The following is a 27,958-nucleotide window of genomic DNA, read 5'->3' as shown; positions in this document are numbered from 1 at the left end:
ACAGAGATCCACCTGCCTCTGCTTCCCAAGTGCTAGGATTAAAGGTGTGCACCACCACCACCTGGCTTTAAAGATGTTATTTTTAACTATATGAGAGTGTGTGAGTGCACATGGGTGCACCACCCATGGAGGCCAGAGCTTGCTTCCCCTCCAGCTGGAGTTACAGGGCCTTGTGAGTTGCCCAACACAGGTGCTGGGAGCCCAGCTCAGGTCCTCTGCAAGAACAGCTTGTGCCCTTAGCTCCTGAGCTGGCTCTCCAGCTTCAGCTACATCACTCTTAAGCAGCTACTTTAATTTTCTCTATTAGGGAAGATGAACTTGCTGGGCAAGGATGCACATGACTGGACAGTGCTGTGAAGGAGCTGAAGAAAGCCCTGAAGCCCAGGATGGTAGGCAGAACGCAGCATAAGCTATGTGGAGAGAGAAACACCCAACCCTATCCTGTACACTGAACATCCTGACTGCATAGAATACTGTAGTTTTGTGGTTGGGACCAGAATATGGTCCCATGGCAAAGCAATGTTAGGGAAAAAACCTCAAGCGTTGACCTGGCCCTTTAATCCCAGAATGTAGAGGCAGAGGCAGAGGCAGGTGAATCTCTGTGACTCCAGGCCAGCCCCCTTTGACATGGCAAGCTCCAGTGAAACCCCTCCCTCCTGGAGCCTCTGGTTTTGTGGTTTCGTTTTGTTGAGACAGTGTCTCACTGCTGCTCTGGCTGTCCTAGCGTTGCTATGTAGAAGACCAGGCTGGCCTAGTACTCACAGGTACTCACCTGCCTCTGACTCCTGAGTACTGGGATTGAAGGCGGGAGCTACATCAGCCTGTCTCTCGAGCCTCTGAATCCTCTGAATTTCCCATCAGACACAAAACAGAAGAAAATGCTCTGGTTATTGCATCTGCCTGGGTGGCATCTGCATGGGGTGACTGTAAGTCAGAGGAGAGGTGTCCACCCACAGCCTGGCTCTGCTGGCTAGTAAGGTCTGTTTCTGGGCTCTGAATAAATTCATTCTCAGAACCTGGAGGCAAACAGAACAAACATCATCTGCAAATGCCTGGTGCACCTTCCTGTGGGCCCTGGAGAAAGGCAAAGCGTTCTTGCCCAGTTTCAACACATGCTCACGGTTGTTAATGTGATTTTCTCCCCCATTTTAGGCACTGAAAACCAAGAAAGGATTGAAAGGTAAGTGGAGACATGGAACATCCCCCTTAAAACAAATAATTATTGCTCCTTTTCTTCTTTTCCTCCTCCTCTTCCTCCTCCTCCTCCTCCTCCTCCTCCTCCTTCTCCTTCTTCTTCTTCTTCTAAGATTTATTTATTTAGGTATACAGTTTTGCCTACATTACATGTACACCTGATGCCAGAAGAGGGCACCAGATCTCATTATAGATGGTTGTGAGCGATGTGGTTGCTGGGAATTGAACTCAGGACCTTTGGAAAAGCAAACAGTGCTCTTAACCGCTGAGCCATCTCTCTGGCCCTTCTTTCTTCTTTTTCCTCTTCTTTTTTCTTCTAACTTCTTTTTTCTTCTTCTTTCCTGGAACTTACTCTGACCAGGCTGGCCTCAGACTCACAGAGATCCATCTGCCTCTGCCCAAGTGCTGTTTTTTTTGTTTTGTTTTTTAACAAAACAAAACAAAAGCCAGTGAGGAGGCTCAGCAGGTGAAGCTGTCTGATGCCAAGCCTGATGAGCTGAGTCTCTAGGACCTAAATGGTGGAAGGAGAGAACTGACTCCTGACCACAACACAATGTCATGACACATGTCCCTGCTCCAATTTAAAGAAAAAAAGAAAAGAAAAGAAAAAAAGGTGGGTATGTTGGTACACCACTTTAATCCCAGCACTTGGAAGGTGGAAACAGGCTAAACTCTGTGAGTTTGATCAAGGGCAGTCTGGTCTACACACCAGAACAGTCAGGACTATGTAGAGAGAGACCCTGTTTAATAAAACCCCCCAAAATTGGAGGATCAAGAAGGCTGAGTCTGATGAAGCAAGACTTTGCTGATACAGTCCTCCTAGAAAAAGGGGTGGAGAGAGCAGCCCTTATTGGGCTGACTATACTACCCAACATTTTTAAACAAATGAATAAATAAATGAAGTTTTAGAAAAAAATATTTCTCATTGAGCTCTGACTTCAAGGATATATGTTTGAAGTTAAGGGTGGTCAAGGCAAGTAAAGCCGGCCAGGAGGATTATTTCAAACATGCTTACCTAGGTGTTCCCACGCTGTCTCCATCAGAAAGTGACCAGAGAGGGGACCTTCAGTCCAGCTCCAGGAGGATCAGATGGAGGGTACAGAGGTCCATGAGAGCCTGCGCGTGTGAGGGCCGGAGACTGAAAGGCTGACTGCTGGCTTTTGTGTTTGGGGTGATATGGGTAGAAAGGGGACTTCACTGAAAAATCACCATCACCATTCTCCGGGAAAGTCATTTAAACTTGTACCTGAAGGTTTCAACAAGGTATTGTGGCTTTCGTCTTATGGCCACGGAAGGTCAATGTCAGCCTGAAGCCTGGGATGTGAGGACTCTGGGATAAGAAGTCTTGGGGCTGCAGGTCTAAAAGCGTCACTCTTCTTGCCTCCTGAAGTCCTGACAGCCTGTTTGTTCTCAGGTTCCATTGATGATGTCCTTGGTGACCTCCTGGGAGATGATAGTAAGTCCTCCTTCCCTGGGCAGCGGAGGGGAGGCTGGAAAGAGGCTCAGCTAGCAAAGGTGTAAGCCTGACCACTTGAGTTCCACCCCTAGAACCCACATGAGGGAAGGACAGAACCAACCCCCACAGATTGCGCTAGTGCTTGCTGGACCATATGTTAACCTTATCTGAACTCTGCTGCAAACTGTCAAAGGGTTTCCACAGCAGCCGTACCTTACACTCCCACCAGCAGTGCAAGAAGCTCCTGCTTGGTGCTTGTCCCACCAGTGCTTATTTCCTGTCCTTGGTTTTTTTGTTTGATTTATGTTTTCTTGTTTCTTGTTTGTTGAGCTATGGGTTGATTAGTGCTCAGTCACCACTGTACCACTGAGCAGTATTTGGCACCCCAGCCCTCTTATTATTATTTTTAATTTTATGACAAAGTCTCAGTGTGATGCCTAGGTTGGGCTTGAACTCGCTGGGTAGCCCAGGGAGCCAATGAATTTTCCATCCTGCTTGCAGAGCAGCTGTGATCACAGGCCTGTGCTGCCAGACCTGGCTTTCCCCATCATTTGGTCTTGGCCATCCTGAGTGGCTGGGATGCGTGCCTCCCTGGTGTTGTCAAGTGTCTGCTCTCTCGCTTGTGACATTTTTTACCTTTGCAGACGTGTCCATTCAAAGGTTTTCCCCACCTGGGATTACGGCACTTGGCTTTTGATTGTTGAGCTGTGTGAGTTCTCACATGTTCTGTTATTTTTTTTCTTCTATAAATGTTTTGTAATGCTGGGAGCCCAGGGCTCTGCTTTGTTTCCACTGAGCTCCTTCTTCCAGCCCAATTTCCTTATATTTTCTTCCTTTTAAAAACATCTCTTAGGCTTATTGTTTTCTTTTTGGAGAGGCTGTGCACACTTGTGCAATAGCACACATGTGTAAGTCAGAGGACAACTCCTATTGTGTGGGTTCCAGGAATTGAACACAGCTTATCCAACTTGGTGACAACCTCCTTTACCCCCTGAGCCATCTCGCTGACTAATTGATTCATTAATTAATTTTTAATTTTGAGGCCAGGTTTCACTGTGTTGCCTAGGCTGGCCTCAAGCTTGTGGAAATCCTCCTGCTTTAGCCTCCCTTGTCCTAAGATGATAACCATAAGCTGGCATGCCTAGCTAGCTCCTTATTGTTTGTGTCCATGTCGCTGCACTGAGGAGCAGGGCTGAGGCGATGTGCAGGCCTCCCCAGGTGGGTAGCAAGGCTCCTGTTACCAGGGAGCACTCATGCACTTCAACCTATGCTTAGCACTATGGAAAAGCCATTGTGTCTCTGCCTTTTCATGTGGCACAGGTAGGATGGGTTAACTTGTCCATTTGGTCCTCCTGGCATTTGGGATTGACTTCCTACTTGGAAATAAACTCCTTCCACTCCTGTTTATCAGGGCTACCATCAGGACGTACCTGTCGTACCTGTGGTGCCAGCAAGCTGCCCTTTTCTGTGGGAAGGTGTAGGAGACAGCTAAGTGGAAGAATCACCACCCTATCCAGCGTTGCTTCGGTGCTCTGGGGCTGAATGGCATGTCTTCTCTTGTTTCCCTTGTTGCAGTGACACTGCCTGAGAAGCCTGTTGAGCCAGCTTCACATGCCAAGGACACAGCAAGCACACCTAAGTGGCTCCCTTCAAAAGCTAAAGCAAAGTAAAAACTGTTGGCATGTTTCTGTCCAGCCTTCTGCCCCTTCCAACATTCTCCATCTTGGCCAGTGGCCATAGTTAATGTTAGGAGTTTAACCTTTTTCCCTCAGCTCTGATTCCTGATGGAATCTGAAAGAGTAAAAGACTCTGAGCCCAAGGGGTCCAAGGCCTGGCTTCTAGTCCTCTGTCTGGTTCTTAGGTCATGCTGGACCTCTCTGAGCCTTGGTGTCCTTATCCTCGAAATGAGAGACTGGCTCAGACCTCTGCTTTTCAGATTTGTTTGACCTTTTGAGAATGAGATCATCTTTTCATCTAGGTAGAGTAGGGTTCACCTTTATTCCCAGCAGAAACAGGTGCATCTCTGTGAACTTGAGGCTGGTCTGGTCTAGATGCAAGTTCCAGACTAGCCAGGATAAATAGTGAGAGTCTGCCTTAAGAGAGAGAGGGAGAGGGAGGAGGAGGAGGAGGAAGAAGAGGAGGAGGAGGGGAAATAAAAAGAGAGAGAGAGACAGAAAAAAATCCTCTTGTTTTAGCTTTTTGTTTTTGTTATTTGGGTTTATTGGTTTGTTTTATTTTTGTTTGTTTCCTTTAAGACAGGTCTTGCTATGTGATCATGGCTGGCTTGGTACTAACCATGCATGCAGCCTGTAGTGAACCGACCTCAAACTTGGAGCAGTCTGGTGGCTAGAGACATGGCTCAGAGGTTAAGAGCACTGTCTGCTCTTCCAGAGGTCCTGAGTTCAATTCCCAGCAACCACATGGTGGCTCACCACCATCTGTAATGAGATCTTCTGGGCTGCATGTATACATGCAGTACAGAGCACTATATACATAATAATAAATAACTAAATCTTGCCAGGTGGCAGTGGCGCATGCCATTAATCCCAGCATTTGGGAGGTAGAGGCAGGTGGATCGCAGTGAGTTAGAGGCCAGCCTGGTCTACAGAGTTGAGTCCAGGACAGCCAGGGCTACACAGAGAAACCCTGTCTCAAAATAACCAAAAAACTTGGGGCAGCCCTTGTGGCTCAGCCTCGTCAACCCTGGGATTACAGGGCAGCACTGTGCCCAGCTTTAACTGTAACAAGCGAGTGTGTGTCCTGTTTGTTTATGTGTGCACATGTGCATATGGAGCCAGGAGCTAGTCAGGCTCCTGGGTGTTTTCCACTGTTGCTCTCTGCCTTATCCTTTGAGACACATCTCTCGCTACATCTGGCACTCACCAATTGCTGGTCCAGTTGGTAGGGAGCTCCAGGGCTTCTATTCACATGCCCCTCGTCCCCTGTCCAGCACTAGGATTGCAGACATGCAAGGCCACACACCGCTTTCTCATCTGGAGGCTGGAGATGGGGACGCTTAAGATGCTAACTGAGGGGTTCCTTTACTGACTGATCCATTCTCTTGGCCCCCAAAATTATTCATTTATTAACAATTTAAAGGGTTTACTGCTTTAAAATATTAGAAAAACAAGTAGAAATTTTCTGTACTATGTGGTCTTTGGATTTTTGTTTTGTTTTGTTTTTTTGAGACAGGGTTTCTTTTTTGTTTGTTTGCTTGTTTGTTGTTTTTGTTTTATGAGGCAGGGTTTCTCTGTGTAGCCCTGGCCTCAAACGCACAGCGATCCACCTGCCTCTGCCTCCCTAGTGCTGGGATTACAGGTGTGTGAGACAGGGTTTCTTTATGTCCCCCCGACTGACCTAGAACTGGAACTTGGTCTGTAGACCAGGCTGGCCTTCACAGAGGTCCACCTGTCCCTGCCTCCCAAGCGCTGGGATTAAAGGTGTGAGCACTACCCACTGTTGTCTAAGATTCTATCTGTACCCCCTAGAGAAATCTCTCCAAGTTCATTTACTATAAAACTGCTTCACAATTCTGTGAGACAGTCTCATGTATTGCAAACTGGCTTCAAAATGGATAGATACCTGAGGGTGGCCCTCAGTCCTAACCCTCCTGCCTCTCCTTCCCGAGTGCTGGGACTACAGTTGTGTGCTGGTACACCTGCCTGCCTGCTGCCTGCTGCCTGCTGCTCTCCTTCCTTTCTCCTTTTCTTTCCTATCCTCCCTTCCTTCTTCCCTTCTTTCCTTGATGCTAGGATTGAACCCAAGACCTTGCTCATGCTAAAACACATGCTCTAGCACTGAGTTCCACCCCAAACCCCAGTCCTAACTTTTTAAATCATCTATGGCCCAGTCATTGGGATCATTGCTGACCTCATCTCTTTGCAGGTCCCTCCCGGAAGACAGTGTAGAAGGTCTGGCAGGAGCTGATGCTGAGGTGAGCCTGGTCCATTCCTCAGTCTTTGACCTTTGCACGTATTCCCAGCAAGACTGGAGTGGCCTAGGAGCTGCCCACAGAGGCTTTAGAAGGCCCTGCAAAGTCGGTTGGGTTGTTTTGTTTCGTTTTGAGGTAGACTATTCTGTGTATGGCCCTACGTGGCCTATAACTTCAGCCTTCTTTCTCAGCCCAAGACAAGTGAGGGATTACAGATATATAAGCTCATACACTTGTTTTGTTTTGAAGACAGGGTTTCTGTGTAGCCTTGGCTATCCTGAAACTCACTCTGTATACCAGGCTGGCCTCAAACTCAGAAATCTACCTGCCTCTGCCTCCCTAGTGCTAGGATTAAAAGCATGCACCACTGCCTGGTTAATTTTGGATTTTTGATACAGGGTCTCACTACGGGACCCTAGCTGGCCTGCAACTTATCATGTAGACTAGGCTGGCCTTAAACTGGAACTCATAGAAATCTACCCGCCTCTGCCTCCAGGGAGGATAAAAGGTGTACACTGCCATGCCCCCAGCTTTGTACTTGATTTCTTAGAGTGATGTCTATGGAGTGCTGCATGGACCCAAACAGCACTCATTTCTTCCCACTAGATCGATGAGCTAGTGGTAGAGCCCTCCCAAGTGCAGGAGTTGGGGATTGCCTCTTCCCGTGAGAAAGTCTGCGCTATCTGGCAGCGTGATTAGGAAGTAGTCTTACTCAAGTCATAGAGCAGAAATGGCTTCCGCAGTTGGGAGGAACAGACACTGGGAACACTGTTCTCCCCAGACGGGCAGGTTTGGCTCAAAGAGCTAATCCCTGAAGGTTGGGGAGTAAGAGACCCTCCTGTTTGTGCCCTGTCAGTCAAGCTCTCTGCCCCTGCCATGGAAAAGCAGGGTGAGGAGGGCTGAGAACCTCCAAGTGGTCCTGACTAACATCAGTTTTCCTGTCTTCACCACCTGGACTCAGGTCTCCAGCATCTCGGATGCAGACCCGCAGGTCTTCTTGCAGAACATGAAGGTAGCAAAAGAGCTTTGTCCTCTTCGGGGCCGGGGTGAGGGTGCGAGGTCAACAGTCCACACTGAGGCTTCATGGCCTCTGTAACGTCTCCTTTACAACTCTGCCACAGGCCTCTAATGGGAACCAAGAGACTCCCAGCTGGGTCTCTGACGTCCCCTGCTACCACCTGGAGGGGTAGAGCAGATAAAGTCTCCTCTAAAAGCTGTTCTTGCCTTTCCTGTGTTTCTCTCCAAGTCCCCAGCCAAGAGGGCTCCTTCCCCTCTCAGCAGGCGAAGCTGGAATTAATATTATACTGGACTCTTAAGACATATTGTGAACTGTGGATAAGAACATAGGCTCACACTGCCCAGGTAGCTTGGCCTGCACCTCAGCCACCTCTGCTCCTCACTTCTCTCCCAAAGCACTGTCATCCTATTTTGCCATGGTCCCCAGGCCAAGGCAGACCTCTTGGTTCCAGCCTTATGGAGCTCTGTGTCCATTTTCTTCTTGTCTCCATTTCCCGCCAAGGTCCGCAGGCCTTGGTGCTGGGCATGACTTTCCTGACTTCACGTTGCTCTTTGTGGTGACCTCGTGTCTGTCATTGCAGTCTCACGATCCGGTTCCCGTTCTGCCCCGCTCGCCTCGCCTGCTTCCTTTTTCTTTGTCACCAGTTTCCTCAATCTCTCTTGTCCTCTCACAGTTCTGTGCCTGGCCACAGCTGCCCTCAGTTCCATGTCATCCTCCCCCACAACCCAGTCAGCTTTGTGTTGCCACAGCAAAGACTTAACTACAAAAGACATTTCTTTACCTCTGCTTGGGAGGTTCAGTGTCCAAGATGATGTTGGCAATGGGAATTGGGTGGCAAATGACAGAAGGGAGCGTGTCAGTCATATGGTCACTTTGTGAAGCACAACAAAGAAGGCACATGGGTGTGGCTCCACAGTTCTTTTCAAGGGCCTGCCACCAGTGACCCAGGGCCTTCTACGAGGTTCCCACCTCCTAATACCACCACCCAAGCCAAGCCTTCTCTTAGGGACCTTTGGGGATGCTAAGCATCTACACCATCTTCCCAGACATCAGGCTACACTCTTCTTGCTGTCCTAGGACTTAGACAGCATGGATGATGATCTCTTTGGTCGGATGAAGACTCACCCACCCTCTGGCAAAGGAACCGCAAAGGGTTCTGGGAAAGAAGTGCCTAGCAATCCCAAACCTGCTGGCACAGTAACAGCTAATGGGAAAGGTACGTGGAGGACAGCACTTGTGTCCTGTGACTTTTCTGTGCAGTCTTAGTCACTGTTCTGTTGCTGTGAAGAGACACCATGACCAAAGGAAAACATTTAGTGGGGAGCTTGCTTACAGTTTCAGAGGGTTCGTCCATTATCACCATGGCGGGGAGCATGGAGGGGCACATGGTGCTGGCTAAGTACTTGAGAGCTACATCCTGTCCTACAGTCAGAGGACACTGGGCCTGGTGTGGGCTTTTAAAACCTCAAAGATCTCCCCACTCCACCTCCCATGACACCCTCCAGTAAGGCCATAAATACTTGAACAAGGCCACACCCCCTAATCCTTGTAATCCTTTCAAACGGTTTCATTCCCTGGTAACTAAGCATTCAGAATATATGAACCGCTGGGCATGGTGGCGCACGCCTTTAATCCCAGCACTCGGGAGGCAGAGGCAGGTGGATCACTGTGAGTTCGAGGCCAGCCTGGTCTACAAAAGGAGTCCAGGACAGCCAAGGCTACACAGAGAGACCCTGTCTCGAAAAACCAAAAAACAAAATATATGAACCTATGGGAGCCGTTCTCATTCACACTACCACATGTGTGTAGGACGAGGAGGCCGAGGAGCCAATTGTATGTGTATTTGTGTGGGGAATGGGTCTGTTTCTTTCCTCTTGTCTAAGTTAGGGTGACGATTGCTGTAATAAAACACCATGCCCAAAAGCAACTTGGGGAGGAAATGGTTTATTTGGTTACACTTCCACATCACTGTTCATCATCAAAGGAAGTCAGGACAGGAACTCAAGCATAACAGGAGCTTGGAGGCAGGAGCTGAGGCAGAGGCCGTGGAGGGGTGACTGCTCTTGCAGAGGATCTAGGTTCAAATCCCAGCACCCACATAGTAGCTCACAACTATCTGTAACTTCAAGATCTGATACCCTCATACAGACACACATGCAGGCAAAGCACCGATGCGCATAAAATAAAAATAAATAAATGTTTTAAAAAATTCTCTACAATACTGTTTGGTTCTTAATCTGTGGGTCACAACCCCTTTGGGGGTTGAGCAACCCTTTCACGGGGTCACATATCAGATGTCCTGCACATCAGACATTTACATTATGATTCATAACAATAACAAAGTGACAGTTATGAAGTAGCAATGAAATGATTTTATGGTTGGTGGTCACCATACCTTGAGGAAATGTATGAAAGGGTCACAGTGTTAGGAAGGCTGAGAACCACTCACTGCTCCACAGGCTTGCATTCAGCCCCAGCTCCAGCCTATGGAGGCAATTCCTTCTTTCTTTCTTTTTGGTTTTGAGTTTTTTGCGTTTTGAGACAGAGTTTTTCTATGTAGTCTTGGCTGTCCTAGACTCGCTTTGTAGACCAGGTTGGCCTTGAATTCATAGAGATCCACCTGCCTCTGCCTCCCAAGTGCTGGGATTAAAAATGTGCACTACCACGCCGGGCCCATGGGCAGCTTCTAAAGGATGCTTTTTATTCTTTTTTTTTTTTTTTTACTTAAAATGAAAAGTTGGGGCAGGGGAATATGGCCCAGTAATAGAGCACTTATTTGTTCATGGTGTCCTGGGCTCCAGCCCCACATTGTATGTTTTTTAAAAAAAAGGAAAAGAAAAGTTTGATGGCAGCTTATGACTCCCCCAAGCCTATCTCAAGTGACTAGTGGTGAGAATTGCAAGCAGCTTCCAACCATGTCTGCCTTCTAGTGGGCCAGGTGGGAACCGGGTGTGTGGATTCCTCCATGGTTGTGCTATGGCCAGGAGCCTCAGAACAAAGTGCTCCAATACAAGCTGTGGAGGAGAACCTTGGACAGGGAAGACCCTGTCCCATGACTGCCTCTCTGTTCTTCCCGTAGGGGACGCCACTAAGAAGCCACCACCATCTTCCAGCAACTTGGGGCTTCAGTACAAGAAGTTTTCCTTTAAAGGTATCAGAGTCCTGTCTTTCCCCCACCCCACTTTCTGAAACACTTGGCTTGAGAGCAGTCTGGATAATGCTGCTGAGAGCCAAGACTATGTCTGTCAAGAGGGCTGGTCACAATTTAGTTCTTGATAATTCCCAGAGGAACTAAGTGCGCTGTCTGGCCCAATGTTTGAGGAACTTCTTTGTCAAGACTTTGAAGCTGAAGATTTCCTTAACTATAAGGAGAAAGTCCCTTTTCTTTTTCTTTTTTCTTTCTTTCTTTTTTTTTTTTTTTTTTTTTTTGTTGTTGTTGTTGTTTTCCAAGACAGGGTTTCTCTGTGTAGCCTTGACTGTCCTGGACTCACTTTGTAGACCAGGCTGGCCTCAAACTCAGGTAGATCTGCTGCCTCTGCTCAGATTAAAGACATGTGCCACCATGCCAGGCTGAAAGTCCCTTTTCTTTATGAATGGATTCATGCTTTAAGGATATTTCTAGGAATCCCAGGGTTCACTCAACTCCATGCCCCCTTCCTCAAGCCCCTCTGTGTTTACTGTCCCCTGTAGACCCCACCTGTGCATGCTGAAGAGCTGTTTGAGCATGGGTGATGTCTGTGTCAGCTTCTGACTTGTTATTCCTAAGCAAAGGGCAGCAGCTTGACCTCTGTCTTTCTTTCTGGCCATGAGACCTTGAAGACCCATTGGCTGGACTTCTCTCTGATGAGGAGGAAGAATCTGCCAAGAAGCCACCCATGATGGAGAGTAAACCTGCTTCCAAGAGCTCCAGCACAGCTGCAGGCCAAGGTAGGCTGGAGAGGCAGGGCCCTGACAGCTTTTTAGCACAGAGCCAGAAACGTCAGCAAGGCAGGCCTCTGTGTCTTCCAGAACTCCAGAGGTAAGGGACTAAATGTGTGAGCATGGGGTAGGGTTAGAGTCAGGGTCTGTTGTGGTTAATTTACCAGTCAGTATGGCCTAATAATGTTTATTATTAGGCTTACAATTATTATTACAGCAGTATTTTTGTTTTGTTTTGTTTTGTTTTTCGAGACAGGGTTTCTCTGTGTAGCCTTGGCTGTCCTGGACTCACTTTTGTAGACTAGGCTGGCCTCAAACTCAAAGCGATCCGCCTGCCTCTGCCTCGCGAGTGCTGGGATTAAAGGCGTGCGCCACCTACAGCAGTATTTTTTTAACCCACTAGCAATCAATCAAGACACAGACACCTGTTATATTTTAAAATAGCCTTAGTTAACCTGGGGCAGGGCAGATATGGGCTACCTGCCCCAATGCCATGCCATCTGCTTCTAATTTCTATCAAGCTACCTCCCACCCATAAACCTAAATCCTTGCTAATTATCATCATCTGGGCCAAGCCTCCACCCATGCCAGCCACGTGCTTCTCCTCCACCTAACCCATGGTGCAGCCTTCTTCCTCTCATTTGGTCTCCTCCTCAAGCCCTGGAACCTTAGCCAGGCCTATCCCATTTGCCCTGCCCAGGTGTGATGGCCTTTTATTGGTCAAACAGGTTAGGCTCTTAGGCAAAGTACAGATGGAGCACGGAGACAGCAAGCAGTAATTAGCATCAAAATAATCCAGACCAACCTCCAGCAAGGGTCCCTGGACAAACTAGACAAGTGGAAACTGTGCTGTTTCCCACCCCATTCAGCCACCGATCCTTGGGCCTTGGTTCCTTTTCTAGGACCTTCTGTCCCTCTAACTCCTGGGGATACTCCCATCCGGAGGAAAGAGTTGCTGTTTGATGAAGGGGATGACATCATAACCACCCTGGGTTTTGAAGACAGCCCCAAGAAAGAGAGGAAGAAGACAGGAGACCAGTAAGGATCTTCCCCCCACCCCCACCCCACCCCGCCCAGACAGGGTTTCTCTGTGTAGCCTTGACTGTCCTGGAATCGCTCTGTAGACCAGGCTAGCCTCGAACTCACAGCGATCCACCAGCCTCTGCCTCCCGAGTGCTGGGATTAAAGGCGTGTGCCACTACGTCCGGCCCAGTAAGGATCCTTATGAAGTGGGGAGCCCCTAGCCAGGCTGTTGCCTAAGGCCCAGGGAAAATGCTCAAATGTTGGGGCAACATGAACCCCATGTCATGGCGCACTCCTTCCCCACACCCTGTCCCACAGGGAAGGGCCCCGCCCTGCTCGCTCCAAGCTGGATGAACTGCTGGGTCGAGGCACAGCTGCCAAGCAGCTCCTCACGCGGCCAGGTGCTGGGGAACACAGGGAGTTCAAGCCCGACAAGAAGTATCAGAAGCCGGAGGGTAAGGCTGCCCAGAGGATGGGGGCGGGGGTCTGTACTAGCTCAAGGTCACTGTTCTCTCTCTCTCTCTGCACCCCCCCTTTGGTTTTCATTTGCGGGGTGTTTTGTTACATTCTTCCTATATCGTTCCTGGCTGGCCTAGAACTCACCGTGTAGCCTAGGCCAGCCTTGAACTCACAGGGATCTGCTTGCCTCTGCCTTCCCAAGTCTAGGATTAAAGGCATGAGCCACCATGTTTGGTTTGTTTATTTGTTTGGTTTGGTTTTTTGAGACAGGGTTTCCCTATGTAGCCTTGGCTGTCCTAGACTTGCTTTGTGGACCAGACTGGCCTCAAACTCATAGTGATCCACCTGCCTATGCCTCCCAAGTGCTAGGATTAAAGGCCTGCGCCACCACGCCTGACTCCATGCCCAGTTTTTTTTTCTTTCTTTGGAGACAGAATATTACTTTAGGCTAATTTTGAATTCATGCAAATTCTGTGCCAGCCTCCCAAGTGCTAAGATTGTAGGTGTGAACCACCATTTCCAGCTTAAACCGTATTTTTTACCACAGCCTATAGCAAAAGCCTAACCTACGGTAGGCTGGCTAGCACTGTTGCTTCCTGTAGCTGCTGTTTGATCTATGGCCACCACTCATCCAGTTGCCTTTCCTGGGGCTGGAGATACAGTGGTAGAGCACTTGCCTAGTGTCTGCCAGATCTGTAGAACGTCTGGCTCTCCTTGTTCTAGACCATGTTTGTGCCCTTTAATTTACAGACAAAGAAGACAGCTGGGATGATGAGATCCTCACCTTTGGGGCTTACCAGCCTACCATGGCCTCCTCCGAGGGCCGCCAGTCCCGCAGGCAGTCAGTCAGGTAAGGCCTGCAGGGAGGCCAGCCCAGTCCCGCAGGCAGTCAGGCAGGTAAGGCCTGCAGGGAGGCCCAGGGCAGGCAGGCAGGCAGGTAAGGCCTGCAGGGAGGCCCAGGGCAGGCAGGCAGGCAGGTAAGGCCTGCAGGGAGGCCCAGGGCAGGCCTGGCCTCGTTGCGTTTCTCATCCCACCTGGCAGCCATGAGTCTACAGGTGCTAAAGGGGTAGAAAGGCCAGGAGCTCCCCACAGTCCAGGCAGAGGGGGGTAGACTGTCAGCTCCCAGACCCTTAAACTCCTCAAAAGGAAAAGGAGGAGGTGGCTCTGCTTAAGATTGAAGCCCTAAATGTCACAAAATGCTGTTATGTCACTTGGTCTTCAGAGGAACCACAGCCCAAGGGTTAGGACAGCTGCCATTTTGCAACAACAGCAGGGCTTCTCCAGTGGCCTCCAGGGACCCTGCGCTGGTCGTTTCCCCATGTCACGCCCTTGTTTGCAGCAGAAACAGACCAGCAATGGCTGAATTTATAATTTTTCTCTCAGTATATATCTTTTTTTAAAGATTTATTTTATTATTTTTGTGTGAATGAGTGTTTGCCTGCCATGTGTGTCTGTGCACTACACATGAACCTGATGCCTCGCATGTCAAAAGATGATGCCAGATCTCCTGGAACTCAGGTCCTTGTGCTTATGTGACAACTGACCTATCTCTCCCCACCTTTTTGTTGTTGGTAAGACAGGCTAGCCTCTAACTCACTATGTAGTCGAGGATGACCTTGAATTTATTGTTCTGCCTCTATCCTGGGCAGAAGGCTGGAATGGCAGGTGTGCAGCATGGTGCCTGGTTGGTTGTAGTGCTGCGGACTGAACCCAGAGTTTAGTATATGCTAAACAGGCAGTCCACCAACTGAGTGTAACTCCAGCTGCAGTGGGGTTTTATTCCTGTTATTACTATTTTGACACAGGGTTTGTAGCACAGGCTAGTCTTGAACTTACACAAGTCCTGCCTCAACCTCCTGTGTGCTGGGATTATAGGTGCGAGCCACCATGCCCAGTTTGCTATGGGCCAGGTATGTGCCCCTTCAATAGCACAGAGTAGAGCAAACGCTTTCCTGTCCAACACCCTCCTCTTTGTCTTTAAGCAGGTTCTTGAGAGAAGGTGGCTCCGACCCTAAGGGAGAACCCAGCTTCAAACAGAGCCCTTCACTGGCTTCTAGCCCCATCCAGCCCAGGAAAGGAGGAGCTGACTGGTTAGGCCTGAAAGATGATGACCTGGACCTGCTGCCTCCCTCTCCTGTTCAAAAGGCCCAACAAGAAGACTCGGCTGTGACACCCTCTCTTCTCGCTCCTACAAACCAGCACTCAGCCGCAGAGTCACACTCTGCCCCAACTGGACTTCCCTCAGCAGCAAAGCCACCAGCCAAGGGTACGAGGCCCCCAGCCAAAGCCAGCCAAGCCTCCTCACTGAAAGCATCTGAGGAGAAAGAAGATGACTGGTTAAGCCATGTCATATCTCAGAAGAAATCCCAAAGTCTTCTAGCCAAAGAGGAGCATGCTGGGCCGGCTAAGGGCCTGACCTCATTGGGGTCCTTGGGTCAGCCCCCTTCTAGCAGGTATGATCTGACGCTAATTTGGTTGGTGGGAAGGATCTGGCAGGATCTGAGGGCTAGTCTTGCCCACCTTACCTGTCCCATCCTCTGCTAGAGACATTGCTGTGGGCACTAATGCCACCTCAGCTTTGCCTCTCTCCCCTGTGGGCATGACAGAGCTGCCCTGGTGCGAACAGACAGGCAAGGGGCTGGTAACACCCATGCCAAGTATTGGTGTTTCTCTTAGCTCATGTTAAAAGTGGCTCATGCAGCCAGTGGCACATGCCTGTAATCCCAGCACTCAGACGCAGGCTGATCTCTGTGAGTTCAAAGCCAGCCTGGTCTACAAAGTGAATCCAGGGCAGCCCAGGCTACACAGAGAAACCTTGTCTCAACAAAGACAAACAAGCCGGGCATGGTGGCACACACCTTTAATTCCAGCACTTGAGAGGCAGAGGCAGACAGATCGATGTAAGTTTGAGGCCAGCCTGGTCTACAAAGTGAGTCTAGAACAGCCAAGGCTACACAGAGAAACCCTGTCTTGAAAAAAACAACAAAAAAGACAAACAAAAAAAGTGGCTAATGCATGTATGAGTTGAGCTTCCTGTATCCTCCTGGAAGTGCTGGAGTAAACGTGGAAGCTGAGAGGCAGCTTCTGGGAACCGAAGAATGGCAGTTAGGGTGGGTGGTGAGTGACCTCTGTAGGCAGGAAGGCAAAGAGGCCGACAAGGCCAAGTCCCGGGGAAGCAGTAACAGGCCTTGCAGCCAGAACCAAGGGGAGGAGGTTGTGTGATTTTCTGAGTCTGGGGCCACCATTGTGTCCTAGGTGTCCTAGAGTTGTGTTTGGAGAGCAGCTGTGGCTTTAACCTGAGGGAGAGGGGACAGCTGTTGACTTAGAGCCAGGAAGGGAGAGGTGCTAATAGAAGAGTGACCCCCAGCAGGATGGAGAGCCAGGGGACTGAGCAACACTGTGACCTAAGGCTGAGCTGAGAGAAATGAACCGCGATGGGGCTCAAGCTATACGTGTGATGTGCCCATTGTGGCTGTGTTACTGAACCACAGTGGATGCTGAGGTGGGAAAGGCACTCCACAAATTCCAGGAGCCCAGCTGGGAAGAAATTCCAAGGAAGTAGTGGGGACAGGTGCAAGGCAGGAGCACTGCCTTAAGCTTCATGTTAGGAGCTTGTCTGGGGCCATCCTCCTGTAGCTCACATGAGCCTCACCTTTAACATGGACTTTCCTCAGCCAGCCTGTTGCTGGCACTCAGGTCCCTGAGCAAGCCACTGCCGGAGAAGCCTCAAGAACAACTACACAAGGACCTGCAGCAGTCCATCCTGGTGTCACAGGGTATGTCAAGACAGGGCTGAGGGTATGAGAGGTAGTGGGGCTAGCCCAGGCCTCCTTCCCTGGAGATGGACAGTAAATGGCTGTGCTGGAACCCAAGGTGGATTACTGGCTCTGTCCCATTCAGCATCTGCCTGGTCACTTGATACCAGAGCTGTCTGTGGTCGCATACTATGCCCTATACAACCCACCAGTGCAGCAGGTCCATCGCTCCCTGGGAGGGAACAGCCCTAGACCTGTCCACCCAGTTGTTTGAATCCAGTGTTTTTCTTTGCTTCCCCTTCCCTGCCTCTGTCTTACACAGAAGCCATTCAGTGTGCCCTAATCTTTATGTCCCTAGGTCTTCCATAAATTGGAACCAAGCCACTGCCATCCTCCCTGCAGATGACCCTACGAGAGGAACAGCCTCTGCCTCTGGGGACTTCTCTAGCAGAGGTTTGTTTCTTCTGTCTCTGCTTGGGTTTAGCCCTGGGTGATGAGGGTATCTTGAATTCCTTTGGGTGCTCTGGAAGATGAGTGACAAGGGACTCTCCCCAGATCCTCACTGGTGCAGAGCTCTGCAGGCCTCTGAACCTCCTGCTCTTTTCTCTGTTGTCAACTTTTCAGAGCCTGCAATTTATGTGCCACATTCCCAGGAACCCACGGGGCTCTCTGTGCCTGCTCAGGTAGGGAAAGTGGACAAACAGGTCTTGGGCCCAGAGAACAGTTTTCCCCTACTCAAAGGCAACTGAGGAGCTAGAGATGACACTGCTGGACCATACAGGATCTATCAGTCCCTCACTCTGCTAGCCCCAATCAGCACTTCCTCTCACTCTTAGCCTCACTTCTCCCCAATGGAGTTGGGTGTGATTGGAGGTGGCAGCTATGCTGGAGCAGCCTGGAATGTTCCAGTGAGAGAGCATTAGCACATTGCCTGGCACGGCGCTGCACTCAGAGCTGAGACAAGAAGAGCACCGCACACTTAAGGCCAGCGTAAGGTTACATAGTGAGTTCCAGCCCAGCCTGGCTTCAAGAGTGAGGGCGGGGGTTGCTCCCCAGAGGAAAGCTTGCCTAGCATGTGCAAGACACAGGGTTCAGTCCCCAGTACTGAAAAAACAAGCAAAGAAAAAGAAAAAAGAATGCTGTCTTAGTTACTGTTACATCCTGATCCTCAGGCAGCAGAAAGAGAGGCTCACCTCCAGTGACATACCTCCTCCAAAAAGGTCACATCTACTTCCAGTAAGGCCACACCTCCAAGTCCTTCTCAAACAGTTTCCCTGGCCAGGAACCAAGTATTCAAATATCTGAGCCTATGGGGCCGTTCTCACTCAGAACACCACCATGCACCCTTCACACAAAGTCCTGCAATCCTAGTCCGGAAGACTGAGACTGGAGGCCCACAGCCGAGGCCAGCCTGGGCTATAGTTCCAAGCTAGGCCAGCCCTCACTACAGAGTGAGATCCTATCTTTAAAAAAAGAAAAAGAAAAGAAAGAAAGGCATGGATGTCCTGTTTTTCCATTGGGAAACTTTCCCATCTCTGCATCTTCCCACCGCATCAGCTAGGACAGATAGATCTGACACCTAGGCCTGGCCGGTGTGACAGCCAGGACTGTGTCTCTGGGAAACAGTGGGTAAAGGGCTGGGACCAACTGTCAGCATAGGCCTGTAGGCCTAGCCTAAGGCCAGGATCAGAACTTGGTCATAACTGAGGCAGATGTTCTTAGGGAGGGGGGGTACTCTATTTCCTGACCAAGCTCAAGGGAGCTCTTATGGCTGCTTCCCTGCAAAGTCAAGGACTTGCCAAGGTCCTCTCCTGCTGGCGCTATTCTAGTCTTGTCCTGCGTAGCCACCTGTAACAGATGGCCAAGAGGTCCAAAAGCAGAGAACTTGAAGGTGGTGAAGCTCAGGTCCTGTCATCCTCTCCCACAGTCCCTGCTCTCAGAGTCCATGATGCAGAGTCTGCTGCCAGGCTCGGGATACCAGAAGCAGCTCCTGGCTGCCCAAGGGCAGCTTCAGAGCAGCACTGCCCAACTTCAAGCTGAGCTGCTGCAGAGCCAGACCAAGCTGTCAGAGCTGGAGGGCCAGGTGAGAGGTGCAGGGCAGCGAGGAGCACATCCTCATGGGAAGTGGGTGGAAGCATCACCAGGAGGGAGGCGGGGTCTGATTGCCAAAGGCCCCTCCTGCCCTCACTTCACCGTGTCCAGGTGCGGAAGCTGGAGCTGGAGCGGACCCAGCACAGGATGCTGTTGGAGAGTTTGCAGCAGCGGCACCAGGCAGACCTGGAGCTCATTGAGGACGCACACAGGTATCTGCTGGCTCTCGTCTTGGGGGCCTGCCCAAGCCCAGGTTCAGATCTCCCTGGACACCAGGAGCAGGCAGTGCGCTTAGCAAGGCCATCTACATGGGCATTCTATTGACAGAAGCCGTGTCAAGGTGCTGGAGACATCCTACCAGCAGCGGGAGGACCAGCTCCGCAGGGAGAAGGAGGTGCTGTCGGCTCAGCATGCGTCCTACTGCCGGGAAGCCGAGCAGGCCAAGGCTGAGCTCATAGCTCAGCACCAGCGGCAGATGGCCATGGCTGCCCAGGAGAAGGACCAGGAGGTGGCACGGCTTCGGGAGCTTCAGCAGTAAGGGCAAGGGGCAGAGGAGTGCCAAGTGGCTTTGCAAGGACTGGCCAGAGGACAAGCAGGGGGCTGGGGAGTAGGCTTGTGAGGACTGGCTGGCACACAGCAGTGCCCACGAGACCTTGTGGCCCTGCAGCCTTCACACAGACTCACCCTTCCTTCAGCCCATTGCAATGTAGGCTCAAGGCTGAGCACACCACATTACCCTTTATGGGTGGAGTTCCACCCACTGCTGTGATGGGAGGCTCTGGGAGGTCAGGCATTGAGCCTTTCTGGATGAGAACGGAACTAAGAAAAGACACCTAAGGGCTCCCAAGGACAGAGCAGCCCATGGGCCAGCACAGAGGATTAGGCACATAGCTTCCTCCTGCACTGTGAAAGGTGTCCTTTGCTGAGCAGCAGGGTGCATGTGGCATGGGAGCAGCAAGAGAGGAGACAGAATCCAGGGAAACTGAGGCACTGAAGCCTCAGTGCCTGAAGGAGGAAGAGGAGGAGACAGTGCTCAGAGGCATGTTTCTTTTTTGTTCTCTGGGGCCATCTGTCTGTGTGGCTCCCTTCACAGAGGCCCTCAGCTTTCTCTGCCTCTGCTGCCATCCCCTCAGGGCATCCATCCTGGAGATGCGCAAGGACCATGAATACCAGCTACAGCGGCTGAAGACGCTGAAGGACCAAGAGATTGATGCCGTCACCAGTGCCACCTCCCATACTCGGTATGCGTGCTGCCTGGTGGTGCTTACCCAATGGATTACCCTGGGTATCCTGGGCGGCCTCAGGATGATATGCCATGATAATCCTTCAGATCCCTGAACGGCATCATCGAGCAAATGGAAAAGTTTTCCAGCAGCTTGAACGTGCTGTCCTCCCGCGTGGAGGCCTCGCACCTTACCACCTCACAGGAGCGAGAGTTGGGCATCCGACAGCAAGATGAGCAGTTGCGAGGTAGTCCCCTTTCTGTACGTGGGACCCCCTTGTTGGGAAGGAAGGCAGGATATGAGCGCCCTGTTATGGGCCCCAGTTCTGCAGGAGCGCTTGGGCCGACAGCAGCGAGACATGGAGGAAGAGCGTAGCCGGCTCCAGGAGGTCATTGGGAAGATGGAGGTGCGCCTGTGTGAACAGAGCCGGCTCCTGGAACAGGTGAGTCTGTTTTGATGTAGAGGATGTCTGTACGTCAGTGCCACCTGAGATGAGCTTAGCCACTCTGTGTTTGATCTTAGCCAATAGGCCAAACCCATGATCAGCTATTCTCTGACCTCCCCTCAAGCAGGCAGTAGCCAAGGCCTGTTCTTCCTGTCTCTCCTGCTTCGGTTTTCAACCCTGGGCAGAGCCACCGACACCTGTTCTTCATCTACCAACCCCAGTGCCATCCTGTAGAGCCCCTCCCACCACTGTACTTGCCTCTTCCTCTTGTCAGATCTGTCACATCAGCTGATCCTGTGGCACTGGGATGGATACTCTTGCCTACTAAATGTTATTTTTTTTAATTAATTTATTATACAGTATTCTGCCTGCATGTACACCTGCAGGCCAGAAGAGAGCACCAGATCTCATTATAGATGGTTGTTAGCCACCCTATGGTTGCTGGGAATTGAACTCATGACCTTTGGAAGAATAGCCAGTATTCTTAACCTCTGAGCGATCTCTTCAGCTCCCTACTAAATGTTATTTAACCCCTTCATGTGACAAATATGTTTGAACTCCCTAAGTGTCACTGATAGAGGAACTAAGCTTTAGTCTTGTTTTGTTTTTAATGTATATGGGTTGTTTTGCCTTTGGATGCCCAAAGAGGGCACCACATCCTCTGGAACGAGAGTTAGGGGGATTGTGCACTGCTTTGGGGTCCCGGGAACTGAAGCCCAGTCCCCTGGAAGAGCAGCCAGCTCTCTTAACTGCTGAGCCGTGCTCCAGCCTTCGTCTTTACAGAAGACTTAAGTTGCTGAACTTCTGCCCTCCTGCTCACAGAAGCTGTGGCTTCCTAGCACTCGAAGCTGGTTGGTGGTGGTCCAGATCTGGCGGTTCGGGGCAGGGCACTCCTGAGCCTTCTCTGTGGTGCAGTTTGACTCATGTACTGGAGCCTCCTAATTCAGAATCACAGGAGCTGGACCCAGACAGCACCCCCAAGCACCTGCCACTTCATGGTTCTTTGGAAATGAGGAGTTTAGGCCTTGGCATGGGAGAAGCCAGATTTGCACAGCTCCTCTGGAAAGACCTGGCCTACTCCCAGAGTGGGGAGCCAACCCTGGCCTGGGCCTTGCAGGAACGCTGGCGGGTGGCTGCTGAGAAGTCCAAGGCAGAATCAGCACAGCGCACTCTGGAGGAGCAGAGGAGAGTCATGGTCCAGCAGATCTCCATGGAGAGGGAGGAGCTGGAGAGAGCCAAGGTGGGTCCAGCACCACACCTGACTGCTGACCGCACCATTCCTGCCAAGGACACTCACACTGCACCATTGCCCACACAGAGCACCTTGCTAGAGGAGCAGAAGTCAGTCATGAATAAGTGTGGGGAAGAGCGGCGGCGGCTGGCAGCAGAGTGGGCTGAGTATTTCACACAGCAGAAGCTGAGTAAGGAACGGGCTGAGCGCGAGGCTGAGAGGGCGCTGCAGGCGGACTCCCAGCGGGAGGGCACCATCATCAGCCTGACCAAGGTAGGGCCCAGGATGACCAGGGTACAAAAGACCCCAGGCCTAGGAAGTAAGAGCACAGCTAAGAAATAGCAAGAGTGCAGACACGAGACCAGCAGTCAGCAGCTCAGGCAGCCTGCCTTTCCTGAGGCACTTTATGCAGATCTACCTCGTTTGCTCCTGGTTCCTTTGATTCGGATATTTAAGTGGGGAAACTGATATTCAGAGAAGATGGACACGCCCGAGTATGTGTGGCTTGTACGGGAGCCCCAAGCTTGGCCCCAGGCCTTTCTGGTGTCAGAAGCCCCTTGCTCTACTGCCCACTTCCAGAGGCAGGGTAGGGAGAGGGGACCCCTAAGGGCTGCCCAGAGCTTGTTGTAGTTCTGCATTAGTGACTGTGGCAATGACTCCACCTTCTGCAGGAGCAGGCAGAGCTGACAGTGAGGGCCTGTGAGCTCCGGGCCAAGGAGGAGAAGCTGGCTGCTGAGAGGGAGGCCTTGGAGAAAGAGCGGCAAGAGCTCCGGCTGGAGAAGGACAGGTTACACAAAGCCAGCCTGCGCCTCCAGGCCCGTGCACAGGAGGTGGAACACATGAGCAAGGTGTGCCTTGGCAGGACCGTGCTACTAGCCACCATTGGAGTGTAGCCAGCCCTGACCCAGGGGTCTCCCTGCAGGTGGCCTCCAAGAAGTATGAGGAGGGTGAGCAGGCCCTGCAGGAGGCCCAGCAAATGCAGGCTGAGCAGCAGGGCCGGCTGCAGGCCGTCCAGCGGCAGCAGGAGTGGCTGCGGGAGCAGGAGCAGCGTGTGCACCAGGCAAGGTTCCAGTCCCCGCTCTCCTGTCCCTCGGGCCCACCTGCCTTCCTCCCCACTGAGCCCATCTCTTCGGGGTTGGCACAGGAGCATCTGAGCCTGGCTCAGCAGAGGCTACATCTGGACCGTGTGCGACAGGAAGTGCCTTCTAGCCTTCCAGGGCTGCCCTCCAGAGTTCAGGGCCCAGCAGCTTCCAGCCTAGATGGTGAGTGACTCCAGGAGGACGGGACACAGCCTGGAGCAGCAGGGCCTCTTCTAGCTGCTCAGTTTAGGGGCTGCCTGAGCTATTTGTTTGGACTCTTGTTCGAAGGTATGGTCTTACTTGATTGTCCAGGCTAGCTTTAAACTCATCCTCCTGCCTCAGCATTCTGGATGCTAGATTACAGATGTGTCAACTGTTGAGCCGTCTCTCTAAGACCACCTTTCCTTTTTTGAGGAGTTTTTTTGTTTTTGTTTGTCCAAGGCAGGGTCTCACTGTGTAGTCCTGTGGGCCTGAAACTATGTAGACTAGGTTGACCTTGACGTCACAGAGATCCTCCTGCCTCTGCCTCTTGAGTGTTAGGATTAATGACCCACCTTTTTTGTGTGTGTGTGGTTATTTGTTTAGTTTCTTTAGAGTCCTATAGACCAGGCAGACTTTGAACTCAAGCCTCTGGCACCCCATGCTGGGATTGCAGGTGTCCACTGTCATCAGAGGTTCCAAGTCTTCGTTCTTCCTTTTTCTTTTGTGTCGGGATGCACACCCACACATGTGCAAAGCCCACCGGAGGTTACCGGGTATCCTGCTCCAGCACCATCTGTCCTGTCCTTTTTTAAAGTGTGTGTGTGCGTGTGTGTGTTTTGTGCCTTCTGCCCACAGAGGCCAGAGGAAGACATTAGATCCCCTGGAACTGCAGTTACAGATGATTGTGAGCTGCTTCATGTGTGCTGGGAGTGGAGCCTGGGTTCCCTGCAAGTGACCCTAGGGCATTGGGCCTAGCTCTTCCTGTGGACAATATGAGTACAGGCCCAACAGAAAAAAAGCTAGGTCCCTCAGTTTTCCCCCTGACATTAGCTCCTACCTTTCTCCTCAGCTGTCCAGGCCCCTGCTGCTACCACTCCTCCGTGTAGCCAGACCCCTGCTGCCCAGGTGTCCACACACCTTCTCGCCAAGCTGCTGCTGCTGAAGCATACAGCAGAGCAGGTAAGTACCCATGGGCCAGGTTCTCACATTTACACTCGTCACAGTCAGTCCCTCCGAGGCCTTGCTCATAGAGGGGAGTATAAAGTACACAGCTGGGATTGGGGATGTGTTAAGTGGTAGAATACTGTCCAGTTTGTACAGGACCCTGGTGCAGTCCCCAGTAATACCCTCTGTTAAAAGTTGGCTTTGAAATTTGAAAATTTTTTTTGTTTTCTTTTTTTTTGGTTTTTTTTTTTTTTGGTTTTTTTTTGGTTTTTTCGAGACAGGGTTTCTCTGTGTAGCCTTGGCCATCCTGGACTCACTTTGTAGACCAGGCTGGCCTCAAACTCACAGCAATCCACCTGCCTCTGCCTCCCGAGTGCTGGGATTAAAGGCGTGCGCCACCACGCCCGGCTTGAAATTTGAATTTTTAAAAGTGCAAAGCATACAACTTTAATCCCAGCACTTGGAAGGCAGAGACAGACCGATATCTGAATTCAAGGCCAGCCTGGTCTACCTAACAAGTTCCAGGCCAGCCAGGGCTACACTGTGAAACCTGCCAAAAAACAAAAACAGAGGAGTCCAACTACCTACACAACTTCTAAGAACTGTTCTGGGCTTGGGAGATTGGCAGTGACCCTTTACACTGCAGATGACCTATGACACCAGTGACAGCAGCTCAGGGAGCGTGTCCCACATGCTGGGCTCAGAGCTGAGGACTTTTTGTGCATCATAAACTTTCCTTTCTCACAGTTCTACACGAGGGAAGATGTGTTTGACTACCATTGAGCTATATCCTTAGCCTTTTTTTTTTCCTTTTTGATTTTTGTTTGTTTTGTTGAGATGGTGGTTTCACTCTGTGACCCAGACTGGCCTTGAAGTCCTTCCAAGCTCTGGGATTACAGGTGTGAACCAGCACACCCAGCTATGAGATGTGCTTATCTCCAGGAGGTCATGCTCATAAATGCCAAGGTTCTCAGGTCCTGTCTGATTCCATGCTTGAGCTCCCACATACCCCCACTGCTCCCCAGTGCCAGGGAGTAAGTGAAGAGGGTTCCCAAGTGCAGGCTGGCTCCACCCTGGAGTCCCCCATCAGTGCACCAAAGTGCGAGCACTCACCTGAATCTGCCTCACAGGACCACGACTTCTTGGAGAATGAACAGTTCTTCCTGGAAACTCTGAAGAAAGCACCCTACAATATGGCATACCATTCTGCCTGAGCGTGCCCACTGCCTCCTCAGCAGCATCTGGCCCCTGGAGCTCTCTCCCGCTGTTCACCAGTTCCTTTCGCCATGGAAAAGGTTCCCAGGAAGGCACTGCACCACCCAGAGCCCAATTACAGCCTTTGTGTGGACAGGGTATCTGTGTGTTCTTCTCTGCAGCTGAGAGGCAGCAGGTGTCTTCCCCAGGCAGCGGCGACACTAAGACCATCTTACCACCCCCTCTTGTCTCCTACAGGGCCCTAGATCATCACCCCTCTACAGGGCAGCCACTGGGGTCTTTATGCCTGGGCTACATTCAAGGCAGGGGCTTATTTCAGGGGAGTAGGGTGGACACCATGAACAGCCTTTACTTTCCCTGAGAAGCCCCCTCCCAAATGGAAATAGGGAGAAGAGCCTTCTAGCTGAGTGAGTGGGCGGCCTGGCCAGAGACAAGGCTGGGGCTGTGCTTGGGGCTCCCTGCCCAGGTGAGTTGTTGTAGTTCAGCATCTCTGGACTTCATGCAGTGCTTCCTCCCCGCTCTCAGGCCAGCTTACACACCCCGATCTCATTCTCAGTGACCAGCTAACGCATCATGAACACCAGCTGCTTCCTCCCCACCAGAGGAGGGTGGGGAGCTGACCAGTGGAGGGGTGTACAGAGAAGCTGAGGAGGAAGGGAGGTTGCCAGAGCTTGGGACTCTGCCTGGAGAATAGGAAGTGGCCCTGGGCCTGGCTGCTGCTGCTTCTCCAGTGTGCCAAGACCCTCCAGCAGGGTATCAGGAGAGGGGCAGCGGAGGAGAAATGACTCGAGCAGACCTAGGACGGAAGGACTCGGAAAGAAACTGCAGTTGTTTCTACCCCAGCTTCCATTCAGGGACACTCCTCACTCCCCACCCAAGAGGAGGAGCGCACCAGAGGGCTCTGCTCTCCAGAGCCACGCCTGCAGGGCCCTGACACCAGCCAACGACTTGCAGCCTTGATCTTGGACCCATTAAATGATTGTATTGTTTGGGCTCTGTTTTGGTTTTGCATTGCTGGGAATCAGCCCTAGCAGTGTACACCTGGGAGGTAAATGGTCCCCTGAGTTGTCCTGGCCCGGTGTGCTGGCTCATATGTAATCTCTGTGCTCAGGAGCCTGAGGAGGTGAGATCACCTCAAGTTCCAGACAAGTCTAAGCCACAGAAAGAAAATTCCAAGCCACCAGCCTGGACTGCAGAATGGGTGGTGGCACACACCTGTAATCCTAGCACTTGGGGGTTAGCAACAGGTGGATCTCTGTGAGTCTGAGGCCAGCCTGGTCTACAGAGTGAGTTCTAAGACAGCCAGGGCTGTCTCCACAGAAGAGGCAGGCACAACTGCAGAAAGCTGACCTGCTGAAGTGACCAGGCCAAGCAAACCCTTTCCTTGGACCTGCAGTCCTTCAGGACACCCAAGTGGGGAGACTGAGGGATTGCACATCCTGCACGAAGTGACATGTAGCAGGGCCTGGGTTTGAGTTCTGCTCAGGCCAAGCCCCAGGCTGCCAACCGTGTCTCCTTGATGCTCCATGGGGAAGGATGTGACACAGAAAGCAGGCATGATGAATAAGACGGCTGCTGCAGCCTGTTGAGATAGCACGCCTGTAATCCCAACACTCGGTGGCAGAGGCAGGTGGATCTCTGAGTTCGAGGCCAGCCTGGTCTACAAAGGGAGTCCAGGACAGCCAAGGCTACACAGAGAAACCTTATCTATCAAAAACAAAAAGACTGAGGCTGGGTGGTGGTGGCACATGCCTTTAATCCCAGCACTTGGGAGGCAGATTGCTGTGAGTTCAAGGCCCGCCTGGTCTACAAAGCAAGTCCAGCATAGTCAAGGCTACACAGAGAAACCCGTCTCAAAAACAAAACAAAACAAAACTGCTGCTGTAACTGGTACCCATAAGTTGCCCACTGGATCCTTGTTCAAGCTTGGGACTAAGTTCTCTCAAACATAAGTCAAACCTGTATGGAAAGTTGCGGGTATAAAGATGGAGGAGCAGCTGGCATTTTGGGGCCCTTTGCATTTTTGCTATCTGCTGAAGGGAAAGTGGGTGACTTCCAGCACATGAAAAGAAAGACAGTGCAAATAAACTCTTCAAAGCCCTGGTCTTCTGAGTAATGAAGCAATCTTAAACTGAGGTAGGAAGCAGGTGCAGCCAGCTTTCCTTTATCTTGTCTGAGCTTAGCTGGCTGTGCTGCTGAACACCCATAGCCCTGGCACCCAGGAGCCTGAGCTGTATAGGCTTGTGAGCTTTAGGAGAGCATGGACTGGAAGACTTTCTCTCATAAAAAGAAAAAAAAAATACTGGGCATTGTGGCACATGCCTTCAAGCTCTGCACTCAGGAGACAGAGGCAAGTAGATCTCTTGAGTTTGAGGACCTCCCAGTCTACAGACCAGGGCATCCAGTGGTACACCAGGAAAGCCTGTCTCTGTGGCTATGACACAGACAAGAGGCAGCAGGAGTGACTGTCAGAAGACGGCAGTGCAGGAAAGAGGCAGAAGTGCACCTCAAGCAATGAGGGGACACAAATGCTCCCAGGGACCTTGACCTGTGTCAGAAAGGAAGACGAACCTAAATGTCTGGCTTACGCAATGGGGTGGCACTCAGGAGTGGATCTAGGGGAGGGGCGTAGCCAGTGTCTTACTACTTTGTGGGTTCTTCTACCCTTCACAATTTCTCTTCTACCCTTTCAACTCCCTAACACTAGATAGGAGAAAAGGGGGGGGGGGTATTTTTAGACTGCTTCCTGCTGATTAGGACATCAAATTCCTTGA

The 27,958-nt window shown here is 51.2% G+C and overlaps 1 protein-coding gene across 1 annotated transcript; it reads left to right on the top strand.

The window, feature by feature from the left end:
• Positions 1-337: 337 nt before the first annotated feature.
• Positions 338-26,173, top strand: FBF1 (Fas binding factor 1; the record flags this gene model as incomplete). Its single annotated transcript, XM_084750106.1, is given in 30 exon segments — positions 338-358; positions 360-389; positions 1,153-1,180; positions 2,609-2,650; positions 4,226-4,316; positions 6,536-6,584; positions 7,543-7,593; positions 8,677-8,815; positions 10,679-10,750; positions 11,410-11,526; positions 12,420-12,555; positions 12,859-12,995; positions 13,750-13,849; positions 14,982-15,452; positions 16,674-16,775; positions 17,113-17,207; positions 17,379-17,437; positions 18,682-18,837; positions 18,957-19,057; positions 19,173-19,379; positions 19,979-20,086; positions 20,176-20,315; positions 20,392-20,510; positions 21,631-21,753; positions 21,832-22,017; positions 22,416-22,592; positions 22,667-22,804; positions 22,889-23,006; positions 23,875-23,984; positions 25,100-26,173. Coding segments are annotated over 30 exon segments (3,507 nt in total). The 3' UTR covers positions 25,184-26,173.
• Between the last annotated feature and the right edge of the window lie 1,785 nt (positions 26,174-27,958).

The sequence above is a fragment of the Acomys minous genome (genome assembly GCF_964271855.1).
Source record: "Acomys minous genome assembly, chromosome: 12".
In the NCBI taxonomy this organism is placed as follows: domain Eukaryota; kingdom Metazoa; phylum Chordata; class Mammalia; order Rodentia; family Muridae; genus Acomys; species Acomys minous.
This window is presented reverse-complemented; position numbering and strand designations above follow the sequence as displayed.